Source organism: Neodiprion lecontei, chromosome 3, assembly GCF_021901455.1.
Source record: "Neodiprion lecontei isolate iyNeoLeco1 chromosome 3, iyNeoLeco1.1, whole genome shotgun sequence".
NCBI lineage: Eukaryota > Metazoa > Arthropoda > Insecta > Hymenoptera > Diprionidae > Neodiprion > Neodiprion lecontei.
The window spans coordinates 3,359,849-3,378,021 of record NC_060262.1 but is presented as its reverse complement, the minus strand read 5'-3'; the positions used below and the strand labels follow the sequence as shown (position 1 = coordinate 3,378,021).

Here is an 18,173-nt window from a genome sequence, read left to right as displayed (position 1 = left end):
TTTTCTAATAAATCGCGAGAGAATTGTAGAATTATTTAAGTACGATACAAGTTGCGAAAAAAACCTGGCAATTCGGTTTTTTTATTTTCAATATTTTTTTTTTTTTTTTTTTTTTTTTTTTTACTTTCGTGCGAAAAAAAAAAATGAGAAAACCCTAAGGCCATGTACGTAGAATTTAGTGTAATAATGTTAAGTTTGGTGTATCAATTCTTGTTCTGTATCTGTAAATATAATTATACGTAGATAGGCATTGCATACCCATAGCTATTATACTGCGGTAAAAATAAAGAAGATGTAATTGACGAGAATAAATATATATATATATATGTGTGTGTGTGTACGACTACGGTGAATACTAGCGACACTTAAATCTCAAAAGAAATAAAACGTTTATAACACATCAGTTTTGTCACCTTGAAAAATCAACAACAAACGAAACAAATGCCTAAAATAAACTTGAAAATTGTGTGAAATTTTCGAAAAACACGTATAATCGATATTTATATAGTCGAAAATTTCAAAGTTGGATCGTGGATTGAATGATGGGAGTGAGATTGATTTTGATTGAATTTTTTCTTTTCGTTTTCTTTTGTTTTTAATAAAATTACCAGATTTACCTTTTAAGTTATACACAATTTATTTTGATTAAGAGAAAACGGTTTCATTCGACGAAAAGGCTGAACGAACATTGTTTCCACGATGTTGATTCGATCGACTGTAAAAACATTTGGGATTCGTTATTTAATTAAAAGTGACACTTTTGTTCTTTGCTTCAATTTGTTACTTTTTCTTACAAAGAAAAAAAACTTCGGTACACGGAATTACGATCCCGATATGAAATTGTTCGTGTCGACGTTTCAGATTTAATGAGTTGATTTAATTACGGTATGTAATACTTTCAAACAGGTTGACTAATGAATTAACTCATTTTAGTAAATCTAGTTGCTGATTTCTTCTTTACCTTTTTTTTTTTCATCCGTTGCTTGGATTTTAAACTTACAAGTTCAGGACTAACGGTCTACGATTATGTATAATATATATGTATATTTAATAAATATGTATTGAAAAGTTTAAATCACAATACTATCAAATTCAAAATTATTTACTACTCTTACTTACTATCAATATTATTATTATTGTTGATACGGAATTACGATTTGAAGCTAAGTATCTGCAAAATTTTGGTAAACGAAAAAAATTATCTATTTCATCTTCATTTTTCCCGGTCCCATTTTTAACAAACTATATGTGAATATTTCAAAAAATGAGGTATAGATACAAAAAAAAAAAATTTTCCCACCAACATTTTATGAGTCCTAAATACGGGAAATCTAGAATTGGAAAAAAAAGATATAGCGATTTATTTCGATGTGTGGAAGATTCGAATTTCCGAAAAATGACACTTTCTTTTTATTTGTAATTTCTGTAAGATGAGTTTTGAAAATATTCACCTGTTTAAATTTTCATTTTTGATATAGGGACATTGTTCGTCTGTACAGTTGATATTACAAGAATAATTGAAAAAATCTTGACGCTATTTCTGACACTACATGTTATTCTCATAAATGCATTACGAATCAGGCAATATCGATGTATCTTAGAGTATTTATTTATTATCATACCGTTTTCTTTCTTTCTTTTTGTTTTTTTTTTTGTTTCTTCAAATTACTTACGTTTTCACACACATTTGTTTTTTTTTTCTACTTATTTTCATAGTATCCCGTTCGAATTATGTATTATGGAAGCCACTTGTTCATCGAAACAAAAGTTGTTGACTATTTTTAGTTGTATCCGTTAATCTGTGTCTAACGATAAGTATAAAGTCAAGGATAAAGTGAAGCGGTACGCAGTTTGGGCAAAAGTTTGTCGTCGTACAGTAAAAAACGGTGTAAATTTTATAAAAGTTTTCTTTTTTTTGTTTTTTTTTTTGTTTTTTTTTTTCTACGGGGTAAGGATGAAAGCAAAACTCTTGTCCAAACTCAATTCCCTTTTCATTGCTTTTAAATGTTTTTTCTTCATACTTTACGGAGCCTACGAAAATACTCCAGTTTCAATTGCAAGAGCGAAAATTCATCGGGGCTATCGATGATTAGTAAAAGTATCAATATTAGGTAGTAGTTAGGATATATCAAATATCGTTGGCGAAAAATCACGAAATGCTTTCAACGTTATGAGTATACGCGCTATATTGGTTTTCGGATATTTATTAAATAGGTAATTAGCATAGAAACAAACAATGTTTAATGTATACTTCTATATGTAGGTATTCGTATAAGAAATATGTTGCACACTGATTTCTTACGATTTTACCAACTTTTCGTGATTGTTATTATTATTATTATTATTATTAATTTTATTATTATTCGAATACCAAAAGTCATTCATCATTTTAAATAAGCTGATTATGAATTTTTTTTTTCTGGTTATTTTCTATTGTTCACATACTTGGACAAAAAAAAAAAAACGAATGCATTTCACACACTTCCGCATTATATTAACCTCGTAGTTAATAAAGAATTCTTTAAAGACTATGATATTGTTTCTTTTCTTTTTTCCTCTTTGTTTTTGTATTTCTTCATATTTTTATTATTATTTTAAATTTTTTCCATTGAATGGAATAAATTTAGCGTACGAACAAGAAACCGCAGAGTTTTCAAGATCGAAGATATGACAGCTTGAATCTTGAATGAATCAAGTACGACGATTTGTTAGAAAGAATAATATATTCGTAGTTAGGTACGATATAATTTGACTGCGGTATTTAGACGAAGAAAAGAACAAAATGTATCCAATTTTTATGTAAAAGTATGTAAAATAATAATAAAAATTTCTTTTGTTGTGTAAATTTATCCAGTATTCAGATTTTTGAATACAGTCGAAGTTCCTCTTTGCACGATGAAATACAGAGTAAATACGAACGAATGAATTCGTTCGATTAAATCATTAATAATAAATAATAGTTTGATGATTATTTTTTCTCTCTCTCTTTTAATACCGATAATTATTCGCCTAATGCGTTATGTTCGCATAAGAGTGACGTTCTTATTCCATTTGTTAAAGTTTTTTGTTTTTTTTTTTTTCCGTTTTTAATCCTCCTCTTTAGTAATACGGTAAACTTATGTGAAATTTCATTTCATTAGAAAAATAAAATAAAAATAAAAATTGTGTATATATAAATATAATTAACCCAGGGAGTCGACGGCGGTTGTCGTTAGGCCCGTCCCACTTATGGTTGTTTTGAATTGCTCGGGTACCGGATACTCCGTCTGTAAGATTATAAGAAAAAAAAAATGCAAGAATAAAAAACGATATTAAAAATGTTCATACGCGAGAAAGAAGTTATCGTTTCAAAATTCAATACTCACGTAATCCCCATTTCCTTTCGGTACCATAACGTTCATTTCGCTAGATTTGCTAGAAATAAGCTCGACTTGAAGCGATTCCGAATTCAGGTACATCTGGCAGCCATCAGTCTTGTCGATAGAAATGGTAGGTACTTTTCCCAGAACCTGTAACGAAATCAATGAAAAGAAAAAAAAGGGTGATCAGATTGCTTTTTTTTTACAATAGGATTAGAAATGGCACCGTTATCTTCATGATTATTTTTTGCACCCCCATTAATAATATTTTCCTCATCCATTTAGATACTTCTCTGTACCTGTCATCGCGTGTTTATATTACGTCGCTATGCAGTGTGTGAGATTATTTTTTCTCCCGAGCTTCAATTGTCTGCGAATAAAGCAACATGTCTCCGGCGTAAGAAGATGTCAAAGAGAATAGTAATTTTTTTTTCTATTATATATATACACCGGTATTAGATAGTTCATCTAGAGTTTATATAATCGACGTTTTCACATATGAAATTTTATTGTTAAACAAATAATCGTTAGAGATGAGGTGGAACTTTGGTAAGTTTTAAAATAAACGTGTAGATCGATTTGACAAGACAGGTTGTGCGTTAAAAAGTTGAAGCCCATAAGTTTAACAGCCGTTATGATCGATGAAGTACTGATACAATTCAATCGCTTAATGCAGGAGGTAATTTAGAACCAGTTCGAATGATTTGCGAATACGATTGGAAGGAGTGTCCGATAGCAGTCGCCAGTTACGTATGGAGAGAGATAGTTACCGATGTTGTCGACAGTCTTACAAGGGAGATACATTTGTGGCGCGTAAGCAATATTTGAACAATTTCTTTCCTTCGATCGATTAATTTAACAAGCGTAAAAATTACTCAAGATATTAGCCGTGATGCTGTTGTGTTCGATGCTGTTTCACACCGTATACCACAAGACGAGATGGTTAGACAAAAGTGGTGGAGACGCGCTAACCAAAGACGATTTGATAAAAGTTGGCTTTAAAATGCAAGATTTGGAACTGAAGATCAATATTTTGACGTACAAAATGCAGTACGGAACTTGGCCGATGCCTCACGAAATTCCTACACCTAGTTTGAACCAGTTAAGAAATGTAAAATTAACACTCTCAAACACGAGTAGACGGGATATGTGGACAAAGCATCATTTGCACGGGTGATTGATATTAAGACTTGATGAGAAAACCTTTTTTCATTGAAAGATTAAAAATAATTTAAGAATGTATAACGTTTTTCCAGATACATTTCAAAGTGTATTCAAAGTTCCGAGGATGATAAATCGGCGTATAAACACTCGTCGACCGATGATCACGTGGAATTGAAAAACGACGAGTTGTCGCAATTTTTGAACCGACGAAATCATTACGACCCGGATAACTGTTCTAGAAAATTAAAATTACTGGGCACAGAATACAGCTGCAGGGACTACGAGAGGCTTGTGAGAACCGCGAACGAGTGCAGGAGGTACATGGATGAGATAAACGAGAGCAATAAAAGTCTCGGATTGATCGACACTTCGTCAGAAGTCAGTGATCAGCATTCGATAAAAGACATATACACGAGAGTCGAGGTAGATACACAGTAACTATTACGATGATAAAATGCTTCCTCTTCTCGCTTAGTTTTTCATAATTCTCTTCCCCGCATTTTAGTCGGAGTTGAATAGTTGTCGAAATTTTCTAATGGAGCCAAAAAAGTGGGAAGAAGTTTGTGAGAAAAAGTGCCAGGAAAATAAAGAGGCAGGAGAAAGCAAGTTTACTACGTTAAACTTTCGACAAGAAAAAGCGACTCTTCCTACTGCCAACAAAGCCCGACAAACTTCGGAGGGTTCTAAAACCGTATCAAAGCATTTACCGCCAGGTTTAAGCATCACATTTTTGTCAGAGAAATTCCAAGGTGTTCCATTGAGAGAAAACATAACTACAAACAATTGCAGGATGAGCAATGGTAATAAGATTGAAACAAGAACGAACGAATCGTTGAACAAAGTCAAAGATAAGCTTGAAAGTTTTCACGACGTCAGACGTAGCACGGAAAATTCTAAATCTTTGAGCAGTATCGAGGGAAGTATGAATGGTAAAAAGAGATCGAAGACAATCACGCTGGCTGAAACAAACAGCGCGACCAATTCGTGCAATCGAGATTGGAAACATGGAGAAAAAAATGCAGATATTTTGGATAACAGAATTTTTCAAAACGTGGTTTCTACCAGCGACAACGAAACCAGCGAAGCGGAGTTTAATTCAAAGCCATTTCCAAGGGAAACTTTATTGCCTTCTAGAGAGAAAATGAAAGGGAGAAATTTAGGCTCACCCAACTGTGAGCATCAAGTATCTAAAACTGATCGATCAAACAACCAGAATAACAGAACTAAAAATGACGTTAATTTGGTTGCTCAAAATCGTCAGAGTAAATCGAATGAAAAAAGCAATAGTTCGGGTCTAATTTTAAGGAAGATAGCATCAAAAGTTGAAAATTTAAAGACTGAAAGTGATTCAAGCTCGTCGTTTAGAATAAATGCTAATTATACACAAGATATTGAAAATAGACATGTGCCATTTAATTTGATCGCGACTCTACAGAGAGGTTTCGATGAAAGTGAAAATACTGCTGTTACAAATACAGTTCATATGGTGAGCGACAGTACGAGCATGGAGGATAATATAAACTTGAAATTGAATAGATTTGATTTTCCGAAAGCTATAAACAAGGCCGAATTGTCGCAGCAAAACGAAGAACAATTTCATCAAACGGCGATGGAGACTGACGAAGATCCGACTTATATTTCACAGACGTCGAGTCAGACGGAAGTTTCCAAAGACAGCGATACGGATGAAAAATCAACGACAACGCTGCTCAGAGAAGCATTGGAATTCAAAAAAGCATTGCTGATGCAAATTCGTATGGAAAGCGAAGAAATAGCCAGTGAGGAAAAATGTGGAAGAAATGAAAGTAGCGAGTGTGACTCCGACGATACGACAAAATCAAAAACTGACAATCATTTCCGATCTAAGATACTAGATATTATTTCAGAGGAACAATCTGCTGGCAGTTCAACAGAAAAAACAAGCCGAACATATATACTTTCGCGAGCAATAAGCGAAACAAACATTTTGGAAAAGACCGGCAAGTTTCTCGGAGAGAATAATAATTCTGGGAATTTGGAAAGTAGTAAAAATGTCCCTAGTTCCGAGTGCTACGGGGATTCAAAAAATCCGATTACCACAACTTCGTCTGAATACTTTAGCGCGAATTATGTAACAGACAACGAACATGTAAGTAGTCAGAAATTAAATCAATGCGTTGCGGACGGAGATGGAATCAGAGAAATGGAAATATCGTACGCCAGAGAAACGCCTGCAAGTCAGCTGAAATTAGACATGGAAAAAATTGCTCAAATCAATAAACCAGCCAAAGATTTAGAGTTAGAAATGAAGAAAAATGAAGCTGAAAAAGAAAGTAGATGCTGTAAAAAAACTGATAATACTGCGACCAAAGAAAGCATAGATATTTGTAAGATTGAAAATACAATTACGGATACGAATTCTCCCTTTCCTGAGAAAGAAATCAACGAAATTAGTAAAAGTAAGTCAAATCTAGAATCAACTATAAGAAATATAGCAAACAATACTGCAAATAACAATGAACCGTGGAAAAATTCGTGTGAGAAAACTGAAAATCAGATAGATTTTATGATGGAGAATGTAGAGAGCAGCAAAGAAATAGCAAAAATAAAATTTTACAGAAGTCTCAGTTCGGTAGATTCTGAACAAGCGATATTGTGGAATTCAGGAAGCCAATCGTCCAGTAACGATAGTATAATACAATTTGTAAACACACTGGCGAACATAGAATCAGAAAGTATCAACGCTATAGCAGATCAGAAGTTGCTAATGCAAAGCTCAACGGATTACGAAGATATAAATTTTGCAATAGCTCGTGAAAATTCACAATGCAGTTTCAATTTTCATGGAAAAAAAAGTCCCAGTCTAGTTTCACTTTCAGAAATAAATGTGTGCGAACGTAGCGACGACATTGCAGTAGAGATATCGGAGAATATCGAAAATCCGACAACTTCGAAATTAAAGAAGAAACCTGAATCAAAGAGGACAAATAGTGCGCAAAGTGAGAGTTGTTTTAAATCAGACAGCGTGTTAAATTTCGATCAGGAAAAGCTACAGAGTAAACAAAATATATTCTGCAAATTAAAGACACTCGACGCTTTGACAGAGCCCCTAGATATCGGTGAATGTAATTCGGAAAGAAATGAATCAACTTCGATAGGTGTCGACCGTGTTGAAGAAAACTATGATTCTCTTATCGATGTGAAAGAAATGAAAACACTTGAAGCGGATAGTCAGTATCTAGTCTTAGGAAACAAGTCTGACGTAATTGAAAATACAGGAAAGCAATCTGATCTTAGTATAACAAAACTTGAAATAATCGAAGTTCCGAGTGTTGAAAAAATTTCTAATAGCGACAGCTTAGCTGTGGAAAATAGAAAAAATAATGACGAAGGTACAGAATGTGAAGTGCAATTGCAGAGCAATAAGAAAAACGATTTAGCTTGGAGAAAGAGTCAGTTATCAAAATTGAGTATAACTAATTTCAGCACAGACACATCGGAGTCTTATTTCGACATGAGCAACCACGATTTCGCCGTATCGAGCATAATTTTAACATCCCAAAATACGAACTTTGGGACCAATAATAAAGTTGGTAAAGATAGTAGCGATACGTCATCTGTTTACGTCGACGCTAAAGATAACTCTTCAAAAATACAAATTGATTTATCGAAAAACGATCCAATCGTACAAATAGATGCCAGTACCACTGAGTCAAAACATGAATCTTTAACAAAAACGCAACTGCTACCGAAAAGTACGTCAAGTTTACCATCAAATGATCACGCTATTCAGAATCATCAAGCTCAATCTCCAGGGCTTGAAGACAGTCCACTTGGCGTAGAGAGCAGCAATGGTTTCAAGAAAAATATTTCAAAATGCAACCTGAATCTAAGCCTGGAAAAAATATCTTCAAAGCTGAACAGTACATTGCGCAAGGGTAAAACAGCGTCTAAATCGTGTATACCGGTTTTGAAATCACGAATTGACTCTCCAAAAAGAGCTAAATCGATGGAAAGCAAAGCCCGTTCGCAAAGCCCTATTCGTAGATCGAGCACGCCGCTGAGCCAGCGCTCTGAAAGTAGTCATGCAACGGTATCGACTAACGTAACGAATGAAAATGAGAGACAAACAAAGCGAATGATTCCTAGGAGTAAAAAATCGTTGACTGGGAAACAATCGTATACGCTGCAACCTAAGCAAAACGAAGTTAGAGAAGAATGCGTAAATGCTGAGGATGAGTGCAAAACCGTGGAATCTGTATCGACAGCATTGTCTGCCAAGTCAGAAAAATGCAATCTATTAGCCGCTCCAAGGAATTCAGCTAAAGAATGTACAGTCATATACATAAATATAATATCAGACGTGGATCGCAACGAAATGCAAGTCGCAGATGCGAAGGAATTGATTAAATACGTGAATGAACAGGAGGCGGTGTTGATTGCAGAAACGTTAGACTCAAAGAGTCAAAATTTATCTCTAACAAACATAATTTCCAATCCGTCTAATGAAGAAGCAAATTCTAGGGTGCATCCGACTTTGGAAGATAAGCTATCCAGAGATTTATCGAACGAATTGATTGTCGAGAGTGAGATACTTTTAACGACGAATAAAAATGAGGAAAATAATTTGGAAAGAATTTTACCGAAGCCTGAAAGTGCGGTGAAAACGGCGAACAAAAGGCTGTCAACGAGTACTTTGCAAATTTCAAATTCTAATAAAGTCCAGCAAAAAGAAATGGAAGTTTTGGCAAAACCGTCAGTAAGGAATACCAGCACGTCTGTATCAGATTTTCCCGATGCATCGCCGGAGAAAAAATGCTGGTTTTATAATCCAAATAACGAGGTGTTCGACACATCGAAAAAACTCGTTAAGAAGGAGCAAATAATTATCTCAGAGATGTTGAACTCAGATACGACTATCTATGAATGTAAAAAAACGCACAAACTCTTCAATAAACTTGGTCTCGGCTTTCAAGAACAGCCGGAATAAATGTGTAAGTGACTCGTAAAAGCGAGTCCTTACACATCCAACATCATAAAAATTCTCAGTCAACGTTGTAAACTTTTTTTATAAACGTCTATTTTTATTCTTTTTATCAATTCTGTACAACAAGTGTTTGTTCGTTAGAGCGAGTACTGCTTAATAATATACTATGTTAAAACGAATCGGCATGATTCAATGTGTATGTCTGTCTATTTGAAATATGAGACATCGTTTTCTAGATAAATAACAAGATTCCACTTCTCTCGACAAAATGTCAATACAATAAATCGATTCTTTAAAAGCCGATTGTAGTGCCGAATGAGAAAATATTACAAGGGACTTGACGATAATTTAAGCGTCTTTAAAGACACCAATTACTTCTTCTCGGAACTCGTTAACATAAACCCAGTGAACAAAAACTGTCTCTGGAAGTCGCGATATTAATAATTATAGAAATAAAATGTATAACCAACATACCTGCATCTGTACGCTTTGGCAGTTAACGAACTCGATGCTGGACACAAGAGAATCGAACACAACCGATGTCTTGCGGCACGAGTCCAATACGATAGAATTCACTTTTCCCTTCACTATCAGCGTGCTGTCCTCGCAACGATAAACGTAGACGACGTTATTCATCTCTGGATTTTCGATCAGCAAATTCTTATTGCCTTTTTGATACTCCTGTAACATATTGAGAATCCAATTTCAGTTGTATTCCGAGATGAGCGCCACATTTTCTGTTAATTTAACATGTTTTTATGGGTTTCTCAAAAATTCTATGGTGAAAATCATATTCAGAAAAATACAGTATATCTAGTCAAGCATTGTAAATCGATGACGTACAACGAGCCATTTCTTGCCATCGCGTACGAACACCGGTGGTTTGTCGATAGGCTTTGCAGGTTTGCCAGAGACGGAATTAGTCTGTCCGCTAGCAGGTGCCTTGAAAGGAGCCGGTCCAGTTCTGAGTCCAGGATTTTTATGCGTCTGCATATCAGAAGTGACCTTCTTCAAGCCTAAATATAACGTGAATCTATGTTAGTAAAATTCTAATTACAAGTTCTACACAGTAAAGTGCGGAAAAAAAAAAAAAAGAGGAAGTAATATATTATTCTCGATTGACAATGCGACAATTTTATTCTTACACTTACTTCTGGTGATACCTTCCCCTTGATTTATTTGGGCGAAAAGCGCGCTTCTATCTTCTCCGAGATCCGCAGCAACGTCTCCGACCGGCATCGAAGGCGGCGGTGGTGGTGGAGCGCCAGGAGCTGCGGGAACTGCTGGCGTGCCGGTTTTGGCCCAAACCAAACCGGTCGTATGGTGCTGGCGAACGTATTGCTGAAGCTCGGTCAGAGTCTGAACCCAAGCTTTGCACCACTCGACGTGATTCTTGTCCCTATTGAGAAAATATTGATGCATAAATTCAGCACAAATTTTTAAGATACACATCGCAAAAGCAAGGTAGACCTATACTTTATTATGATCATGAACATGGTTACTCTGAAATTTCTTTTTCCTTGAAACTGCCAACCTTGAAATCTATTCTCAACTGTAATGACGTACTTTTTGTAAAACAGGTACTATATAAAGGTAGAAATAGCCAAGAACTTTTCAACTTGATTCAACGTTGATCACTATTCTGCAATTTAAGAGAGCCGAGAACTTTAACTGATAGATTTTCTACAAATGTTACCTATTATGCAACAATTAACTTTTTAAGGAGGCTTTGGAATAACACTGCGTATAGGAGCGTGTTCAAACCTAACGAGGTTTAAACGTTCATTAAAGTTCTCACACGTAAATGCATCACCTATCATAATATCTTTTATACTTTGTATATATTTTCGTTGTAAAAGAGCATTTGTACCAGTTGATTTTTAGAAATAAAAATAAACAAATAAACTGATAGAAAAAAAGAAAAAACTCAAAACTTAATTATAATAAATAAACAAACAAATTTACTTTTCTTTCCAGTCTTTTAAGACACGGTTAGTGTAGAATTGTCCCGCATCGTTCATTTCCTTGACATAGGGCGCTGGCGTCGGTGAAACGGCGACCCATCCGAGCGCCGGAATACTTTCGCTGATAGCGGAGAGATGATTGAAAAATGAAGAGCCTCTGTTCTTTTCTCTGAACTCTTGTATCTCCTGAATTTGAGTGGAAGTTGGAGCGAGAAGAGCGACTTGTTGCGACTGGTTTGCTGGAGCAGGATGTGAAGCTGCCGTTTGGATGAACTGCAGCTGAACCCTGGAGAGAGAAAATAAATAAAATGAAAAGGAAGAATAGGATAAAAATTTAATGTAACAAGATATCCTGAATTTAAGAAAAAGAAACCAAGAAAACTTTACTAACTGGAAAGCTTTCTCGACTAGTTTGCTGTGTGTCAAAACATCGCCGCCGATCTTTTGACTCAGTTGTAAATACTGGGAAACGGGCCCGGCGATGATATCTTCGTAGCCTGCGACAGACATCTTGGCTTGCGGCGATATTGAGGTCGTTTGATTAGCTACCGGAGATTGATTGACAGGAGACGGTGTTTTTGTTTGAACGGCGGTTTCCTGAGTCTCTGTTCCCGCTCCGGGAACTCTTTCAAGACGCCTTGTTACGTTCTCCAAACGTGTTACAAGATCCTCGAGCTGTTCCTCTCTGCTGTCGGGTTCACAGCCTGTGAAAAATACAGAAAAATCATCAGTTTAATAAACAAATAACGAGTCTCGAGTAGCAAACTGTTTTGCATACATTAAAGATCGAAGAGAAGGATAAGTTGGAAATGCATAGAACATGAAAGTTAAGGAGATAATTATTGTACACGAGGTTGAAGTCAGTAACGTTAATGTAACCAAACATCAGGCAAAATATAATTACTGAACAATTTCAGAACGACCTTCAAGGAGTTCATTTTTGCAAAATACATACATGTGTGAGTACATTTTGTCTTTCATCCCAGTTTACCGAATTTCAGACAATCGTAAAAGTGCGACAACGTAACGATTTATGCTAAACATCAATCGTTGCAGTAACGTTGCTAACTTCATTCTCGTTACTATATCATATCAATGAAAGAATCGTTAAATTGCATTCCTCATTCAAGATGAATATCAAATATAAAATAACACTGCAATCGATCGGTGCAAAAGAATTTATATCGACTTCTCGAATTATATAATCTAGCAATGGTTGGGATTAAATTTCAACAAATATTTGCTGCAAAGATAAGCTCGATCCAGTTATCTGACAATAACGTATTTTCAATTCAAACAAGTGTTAAATGAAAAGAAAAAAATCATAATAATGACAATGATAATAATAGTAATATTGAAATTAGTATGCAAAAAGTGAGTAAAATAATTATTAACGATGAGTCAGACGTTCGAAGTATTTAAAATATTTGCAAAGCTGAATTGTAGGAAGAAAAAAAAAGGTAAAATTAGACGAAAAACGATATTTAAATGACTATATAATTTTTGCAAATTAATTATTATGGATTACATTGAAAATCTGATTCTACTGGTTATGTAACAAAAATATTATAATCCTGGACACACCTCTATTCACTTTCCACAATCGACTCCTAGTGAGCGGGGCAACTAAGATATCTTTACGGATGATACAAGATGCCAGAATATACCAATTCTATTCTTAGATAAGCAGCAAAAAGAATGAATTCACGCATGCAATGGGAATTGGTGTAGGCGTAAGTTGGCACACTTATAGCTTTACGCTAAATTCATAGATAAATAATAATTGTTTTTTCATTAAAACTTCAATCAAGTATCCTAAATTTAATTTCATTTACGCATTTATAAAGTTTATTCGATCTGATATATTCCATAGGCATCTGTTTTGTCAAGTTTGTTTCTCTCTTATTATTATTATTATTATTATCAAGGGGCAAGCATATTCCACAAATATAATTCACACTTCTACTATGAAATAAACAAAGTAGTCCCAAAATTATGGAATAAGATAACTTTATATTTACGCTATTCTTGAACATGTAATGAAAAAACATCTGGATAATGATTAAAAAATGCGAGAAAATTGTAATTAGCTCTTATGCGATACAATGAAAACGTCAATTACGCGCAACGCATGCATCCGTTTAATGAATTATGATTTAATTCGATTCCCCTAACCGGCGTGGACTGTTGGTCCTAGTGGATCAAACCGCACTCTATGTTCGGAAGTGTTTTGCGCAGCTTCGAGCAAGTCGGAGAAAAACCTGTGCCTGCGAAGCGCTAATTCGTCTTTAGCTACCGGCGTTGCAGGCGGTTCTTGCATTCCGGCGCATCCCTCCGACGTGTCGTCGGTCTCTTCTTGGGATAGCCATCTCGTCAGTGGCGATACTCCTTTTTCATGTTAAATGTGTTTATTTACACTCAATTTATACCTCGGTGAAGGCAATTAGATTACAGCTCAATTCAACTACCAGCGTTCGACGCTCGTCAGCGATTCTTTTTCACTCTCAAAGGAAATTACGATACTTCGTTATCTTAACTCTATTTGTACTCTTTCCCAGAGGAATACAACAAGCTTCGTTAGCCGGTTGAATCAAGTTGCAATATAACTCCAGGTTGAAATGCGTGTGAGGTTGAATTTGCTTCAAATTTACAGTGAATAAGTAAGAAAAAGCGGTGTGAAAAAAAAATAGCTTTCCTCTTTTCTATTTCTATATTTGAATTTCTTGTCGTAACAATCGATTGAAATAAATAATGAAAGTTTCAATAAGAAAGAAATTGAGCTTTAAAAATGATAAATCTATGTACACCAATTTTTTCTTTCCATGTTTACTGTTTTTAATATCTTTTCATTCTCCTCGTCAAATACCTGGCAATGATTTCTTATTCAAATTATTTTCTATCGAAGGTGGTCCGGCCTCAAAAACAGAGTCGTCTCCCTCCTCTTCGGGTCCGTCGTCGATCGTTCTTTCTATATAAGCCGCAGCCCCGTACAAAAAGTTTTTATGTGGAATCGTTGCAGTTTTATTAGGCGATTGAGAATGCGGTGAATGCAATAATATTTCTAAATTTGGCATCTCCTGCCTAACATCCTTCGAAGCTTTATTTTCATCGTCAATTGGATCCGAGGCATTATTTTTTGTTTCACACCAATTATCATCATTTTCGCATCCGGCGTTCAGATTATTTTCCTTACTTTTTTCTTCCGGCTTATCGCGAGGACTTTCTTTCCCCGAATCATTCTTCGATAACTTTTCCTTGCCGTTATCGTCGTTCTTTTTTGTTGCACAATGATTTTCTATCTCCGTAGCTTCGTTAATTTTACTCTGTTTTGAATTTTTCTGCTTTTTTGATATCTCATTGTTTGTCTCCTCTTTGTTTGCTTTCTTATTACACACGCAGCATTTAAACATTTTAACAGATTACACAATTATTTATATTCCTTGCATCAAATCAACAGGCGGCTTTTTGTACTAATTATGTATATGCATATATACGTATAATTTATATGTATATATATATATATATCTGCATTTATATTGCAACAGTATAACTGTTTAACAAATTTATTTACATAGATTTAAACAGCAGGTTCAACTTCGTAGGTATTAATATTCAGTTGAATATAACAACGTCAGCCAATAAAACTTCTGTCAATTGTCAATTGTTTAAATTCATATTGCAGTTAGAATTCAGTTTATTTCTAGTGACATTTCGATCGATTCAAATAAATATCGAACGCAGTGTTGACAAGATTTGCAAAAATCAGGCTATTAAATTGTAAATTTGCTCGTTGAAAGAAAGAAAAAAAAATAAATAAATAAAACAATACGAACAATCGTTTAGGCTCTCAACGTTATCTTTTCACTACTTATTTACTTAAACTTTGTAATCGCGTCTAATCAATACTGTAATATTCTTTGGCGAAATACAGGAACAGTTAGTTAAATAAAACGTAGTACCGAATATTTTTATTATTATTTAAAAAAAAGTATATTCGATTAATAACGACGATGTTAAAAATCACGAAACAGTATATCAGGAGTTAATCCACCGTTTGAATCAAATCAAATCAAATCTCAAGTATATATTACATACATATATACATATATCAATGGGAGGGAGATTTTGATCAACGGTTAGTGATTACTGCAAATTAAAAGGATCGTAGCGAGATGTTGTTTGAGGTAGAAAATTGTTAATACATGTAAAAGCACAGCACCCTCGTCTTTATCGTAGGAGTCGGTTATTCGTGAGCATCTATCTATTATCTAAACACAATTTTCACAGGCCCGTCGTTGTAGAACGAATCGACATCTTTGAGTACTTTGCCGCTCCCCGTCGTTTAGTGTGAAGTTTAAGAAAACGAGTGAAAGTATAATTCCCGGTTTAGAAACGAGGCATCGATTAGTTTTCTCGGTATGTTATTATCAGAGTTATCGTTATTCGTCTAAGTTTAATAGCACCTTGGGGTGTCGGAATTTAGAACATTTCCAAATTTACACTTGTCAATTCATCGACGTGAATCTTACGACTACCACACTTCAAAAGCCGACGGGCGAATCGCCGAATGGAGAATCATGAATAAACGAACAACCTGAAGGTGGGCGCGAGTGAATGGGCGGGGGGGGGGGGGGGGGGAGGGATAAGCCAGGCGGCGTAAGCTTCGAATATTTTACGCAACTAGACGGCAGACTCGACGCTAAATTTTGGACACCGGTGTTAACCGTCGTCCGTTGGTAACTAGAGTTCATCGCTATCGACAGTTACTTTGTTGTGTTGATTTTATTGCCTATTATCCGCGAAATTCGATGTGATTAATGAGTGAACTTCAACTCAGAAAACCGTTATCATGAAACCGTAAGGAGAAAGGACTTGATGGTTAAAAAATTGAAGCATCGATTGAAATGAGTGATCAAAATTTAACGCTAATGAACAGCGAAACAAGATTTTTTACAATCTTGATCGAACTAGCATTACGTACTTTATGATGTTAGTTCGTACAACACATGCTACAAAATGAAACAAAAAAAAAACGTTGGAAGCTTTGAGTATATTTTGATAGGGTATAAAATTTCAACTTTCGCCTTGGATTAGTACGTGAAAAAAAAAAAAAATATATATCCGAAGTAGCGGTAAACGTTTCCAAACATTCGGTAAGCTTTAAAAATACAGATTTCTAAATAAATTGAATCAGCCCCCGCCGACATGAATGTTTCTGGTAAGTATACTGCTAAAAATAAATCCAGATAAATGAGATAATCGTGTTATGTTATATATCGGTTCTAGAATTTCAGTTCTATTAAACCGATAAATTGAATACCGATACTTACTTCCTGTTATAACTTGTTTGTGTATTAATGCAAAGTGACAAAAACACGTGACACAGGACAATTTTCATCGTTTCGAACATCGTTCACAAATGACACATCATTTCATACACTATCAAACAAATTGCATGAATTGAAATTCGATAATCTCTGTATATTAAATTACACGGATATTTTCACAAAGGGGATAGCCTGAAGATGAGGTAAAGAATTACTTACGATTCTTCCAAAGTGTTAACAAGTCTTTATAATCCTCGGGAAACATCTTAGCGCCTGACTCTTTGGTCTGTAGGTGTGGCATAATATCGCGAAGGAAAGAAGAATCTATAATAGGCGGGTGTGACGGTCGCGTATACAAGACGAACCTTATACGCGATAAAATAAAGGCGTGACGACGTCGAACCAAGTTAATCACCTACTGATAATAAACTTAATCAATTTTCCGACTGGTTGCATCAAAGCGCGCGATAATCGTTGGCGTCAAAATGTCAAGTAAAAATGAGAGCGCATTTTGTCGCGACAATGACTAACTAACTTATGTTAAACGTTGCGATCCCTAATATCTCGATGACAAAACTGGTGAAAGAATTTATTCCGCTCTTATCTGATGAATTATCGGTACTGTTTGCGTAATCTTAGCTCGACGATCGCATCCCGGTCGAATTCTAAACGGAACTAACAATTTTCGGTAACAGTATAACGTTGTTATGTTCGAGTTCATAGATCTTTCGACTCGAAAGCACATTTTGCCGTTACTTTTCTCCCTCTTCTTCGGGGCTCCCGATTGGCCGATATCAAGTTTAGTGGCAAAATTACTTCGCATTAATTATGCGCGCATTACAGAGTCGGAAATATAGCCGTAAAACCGGTACGTATTACAGGAGAAGTTATATACTAATCGAAGAGAAATAACGAACGATTAATGGGGAATAAGAGGCGATTTTTCGATTGGGTATATTAATCGCAATCACCGCGGGATTGTGAATCATAAATATTGTAGAATAAGTAAAAGAGTGATAAAAATCAGTGAGAAAATCATGCGAACATAATTTAATATAACTTTATGTACAGGTGAACAGCGATAACTGTGAATCCTAAATTATATAGAGAAGAGGAGCTATTAAACGGATTCTACATACTCAATTTGCATAATGTATATTTATATATTTATCGAATAAACACGAATTCAGTTTACTCGACGAAATAGATAACTGTTCAAACTTCTTTTTCCCCGAGCAGCTGTTGCATTTATTTCATGAAGCTGAAGTTAGTAACGTTATTGGTAAAATCGTTATTTCGCAATTTTAGGAATGTCCAAAATGCGGTAAATTATAATAACGCAAAGTATATTCGTACTTCGAAAACTCAGTTACTTCAAAGTCAGCATAAAGTG

The 18,173-nt window shown here is 35.0% G+C and overlaps 1 protein-coding gene and 1 long non-coding RNA gene across 5 annotated transcripts; one reads left to right on the top strand and one right to left on the bottom strand.

Annotated features, from left to right (window-relative positions):
• Positions 1–3,050: 3,050 nt before the first annotated feature.
• On the bottom strand, positions 3,051–17,419 carry LOC107222195 (adenylyl cyclase-associated protein 1). 4 transcript variants are annotated; one of them, XM_015661454.2, is made up of 9 exons: positions 14,320–14,957; positions 13,629–13,841; positions 11,845–12,157; positions 11,455–11,739; positions 10,641–10,888; positions 10,333–10,505; positions 9,964–10,170; positions 3,366–3,509; positions 3,051–3,266 (listed from the first exon to the last, which is right to left on the bottom strand). In XM_015661454.2, the coding sequence occupies exons 1-9, from the start codon at positions 14,861–14,863 to the stop codon at positions 3,183–3,185; spliced, it is 2,211 nt and encodes a 736-aa protein (XP_015516940.2). In that variant the 5' UTR covers positions 14,864–14,957; the 3' UTR covers positions 3,051–3,182. The 4 variants fall into 4 exon arrangements, with proteins under 4 accessions (XP_015516940.2, XP_015516942.2, XP_015516941.1 ...); XM_015661456.2 differs by having other exon boundaries at positions 10,635–10,888; positions 14,320–14,904; XM_015661455.2 differs by lacking the exons at positions 13,629–13,841; positions 14,320–14,957 and adding an exon at positions 17,000–17,419 and having other exon boundaries at positions 10,635–10,888.
• On the top strand, positions 12,793–17,915 carry LOC124293590. The gene is made up of 3 exons (XR_006903465.1): positions 12,793–12,913; positions 13,068–13,186; positions 17,852–17,915. It is a non-coding gene; the product is annotated as an uncharacterized LOC124293590 (long non-coding RNA).
• The last annotated feature ends 258 nt before the right edge of the window (positions 17,916–18,173 follow it).

Coding starts and splice junctions, on each gene's coding strand:
- LOC107222195 (XM_015661456.2), bottom strand. CDS start 14,863: ATGTTTAAATGCTGCGTGTGTAATAAGAAAGCAAACAAAGAGGAGACA. Junction 12,158..13,628: donor AGGACCAACAGTCCACGCCG/GTTAGGGGAATC, acceptor TATTTTTCACAG/GCTGTGAACCCGACAGCAGA. Junction 11,740..11,844: donor CTAGTCGAGAAAGCTTTCCA/GTTAGTAAAGTT, acceptor TTCTCTCTCCAG/GGTTCAGCTGCAGTTCATCC.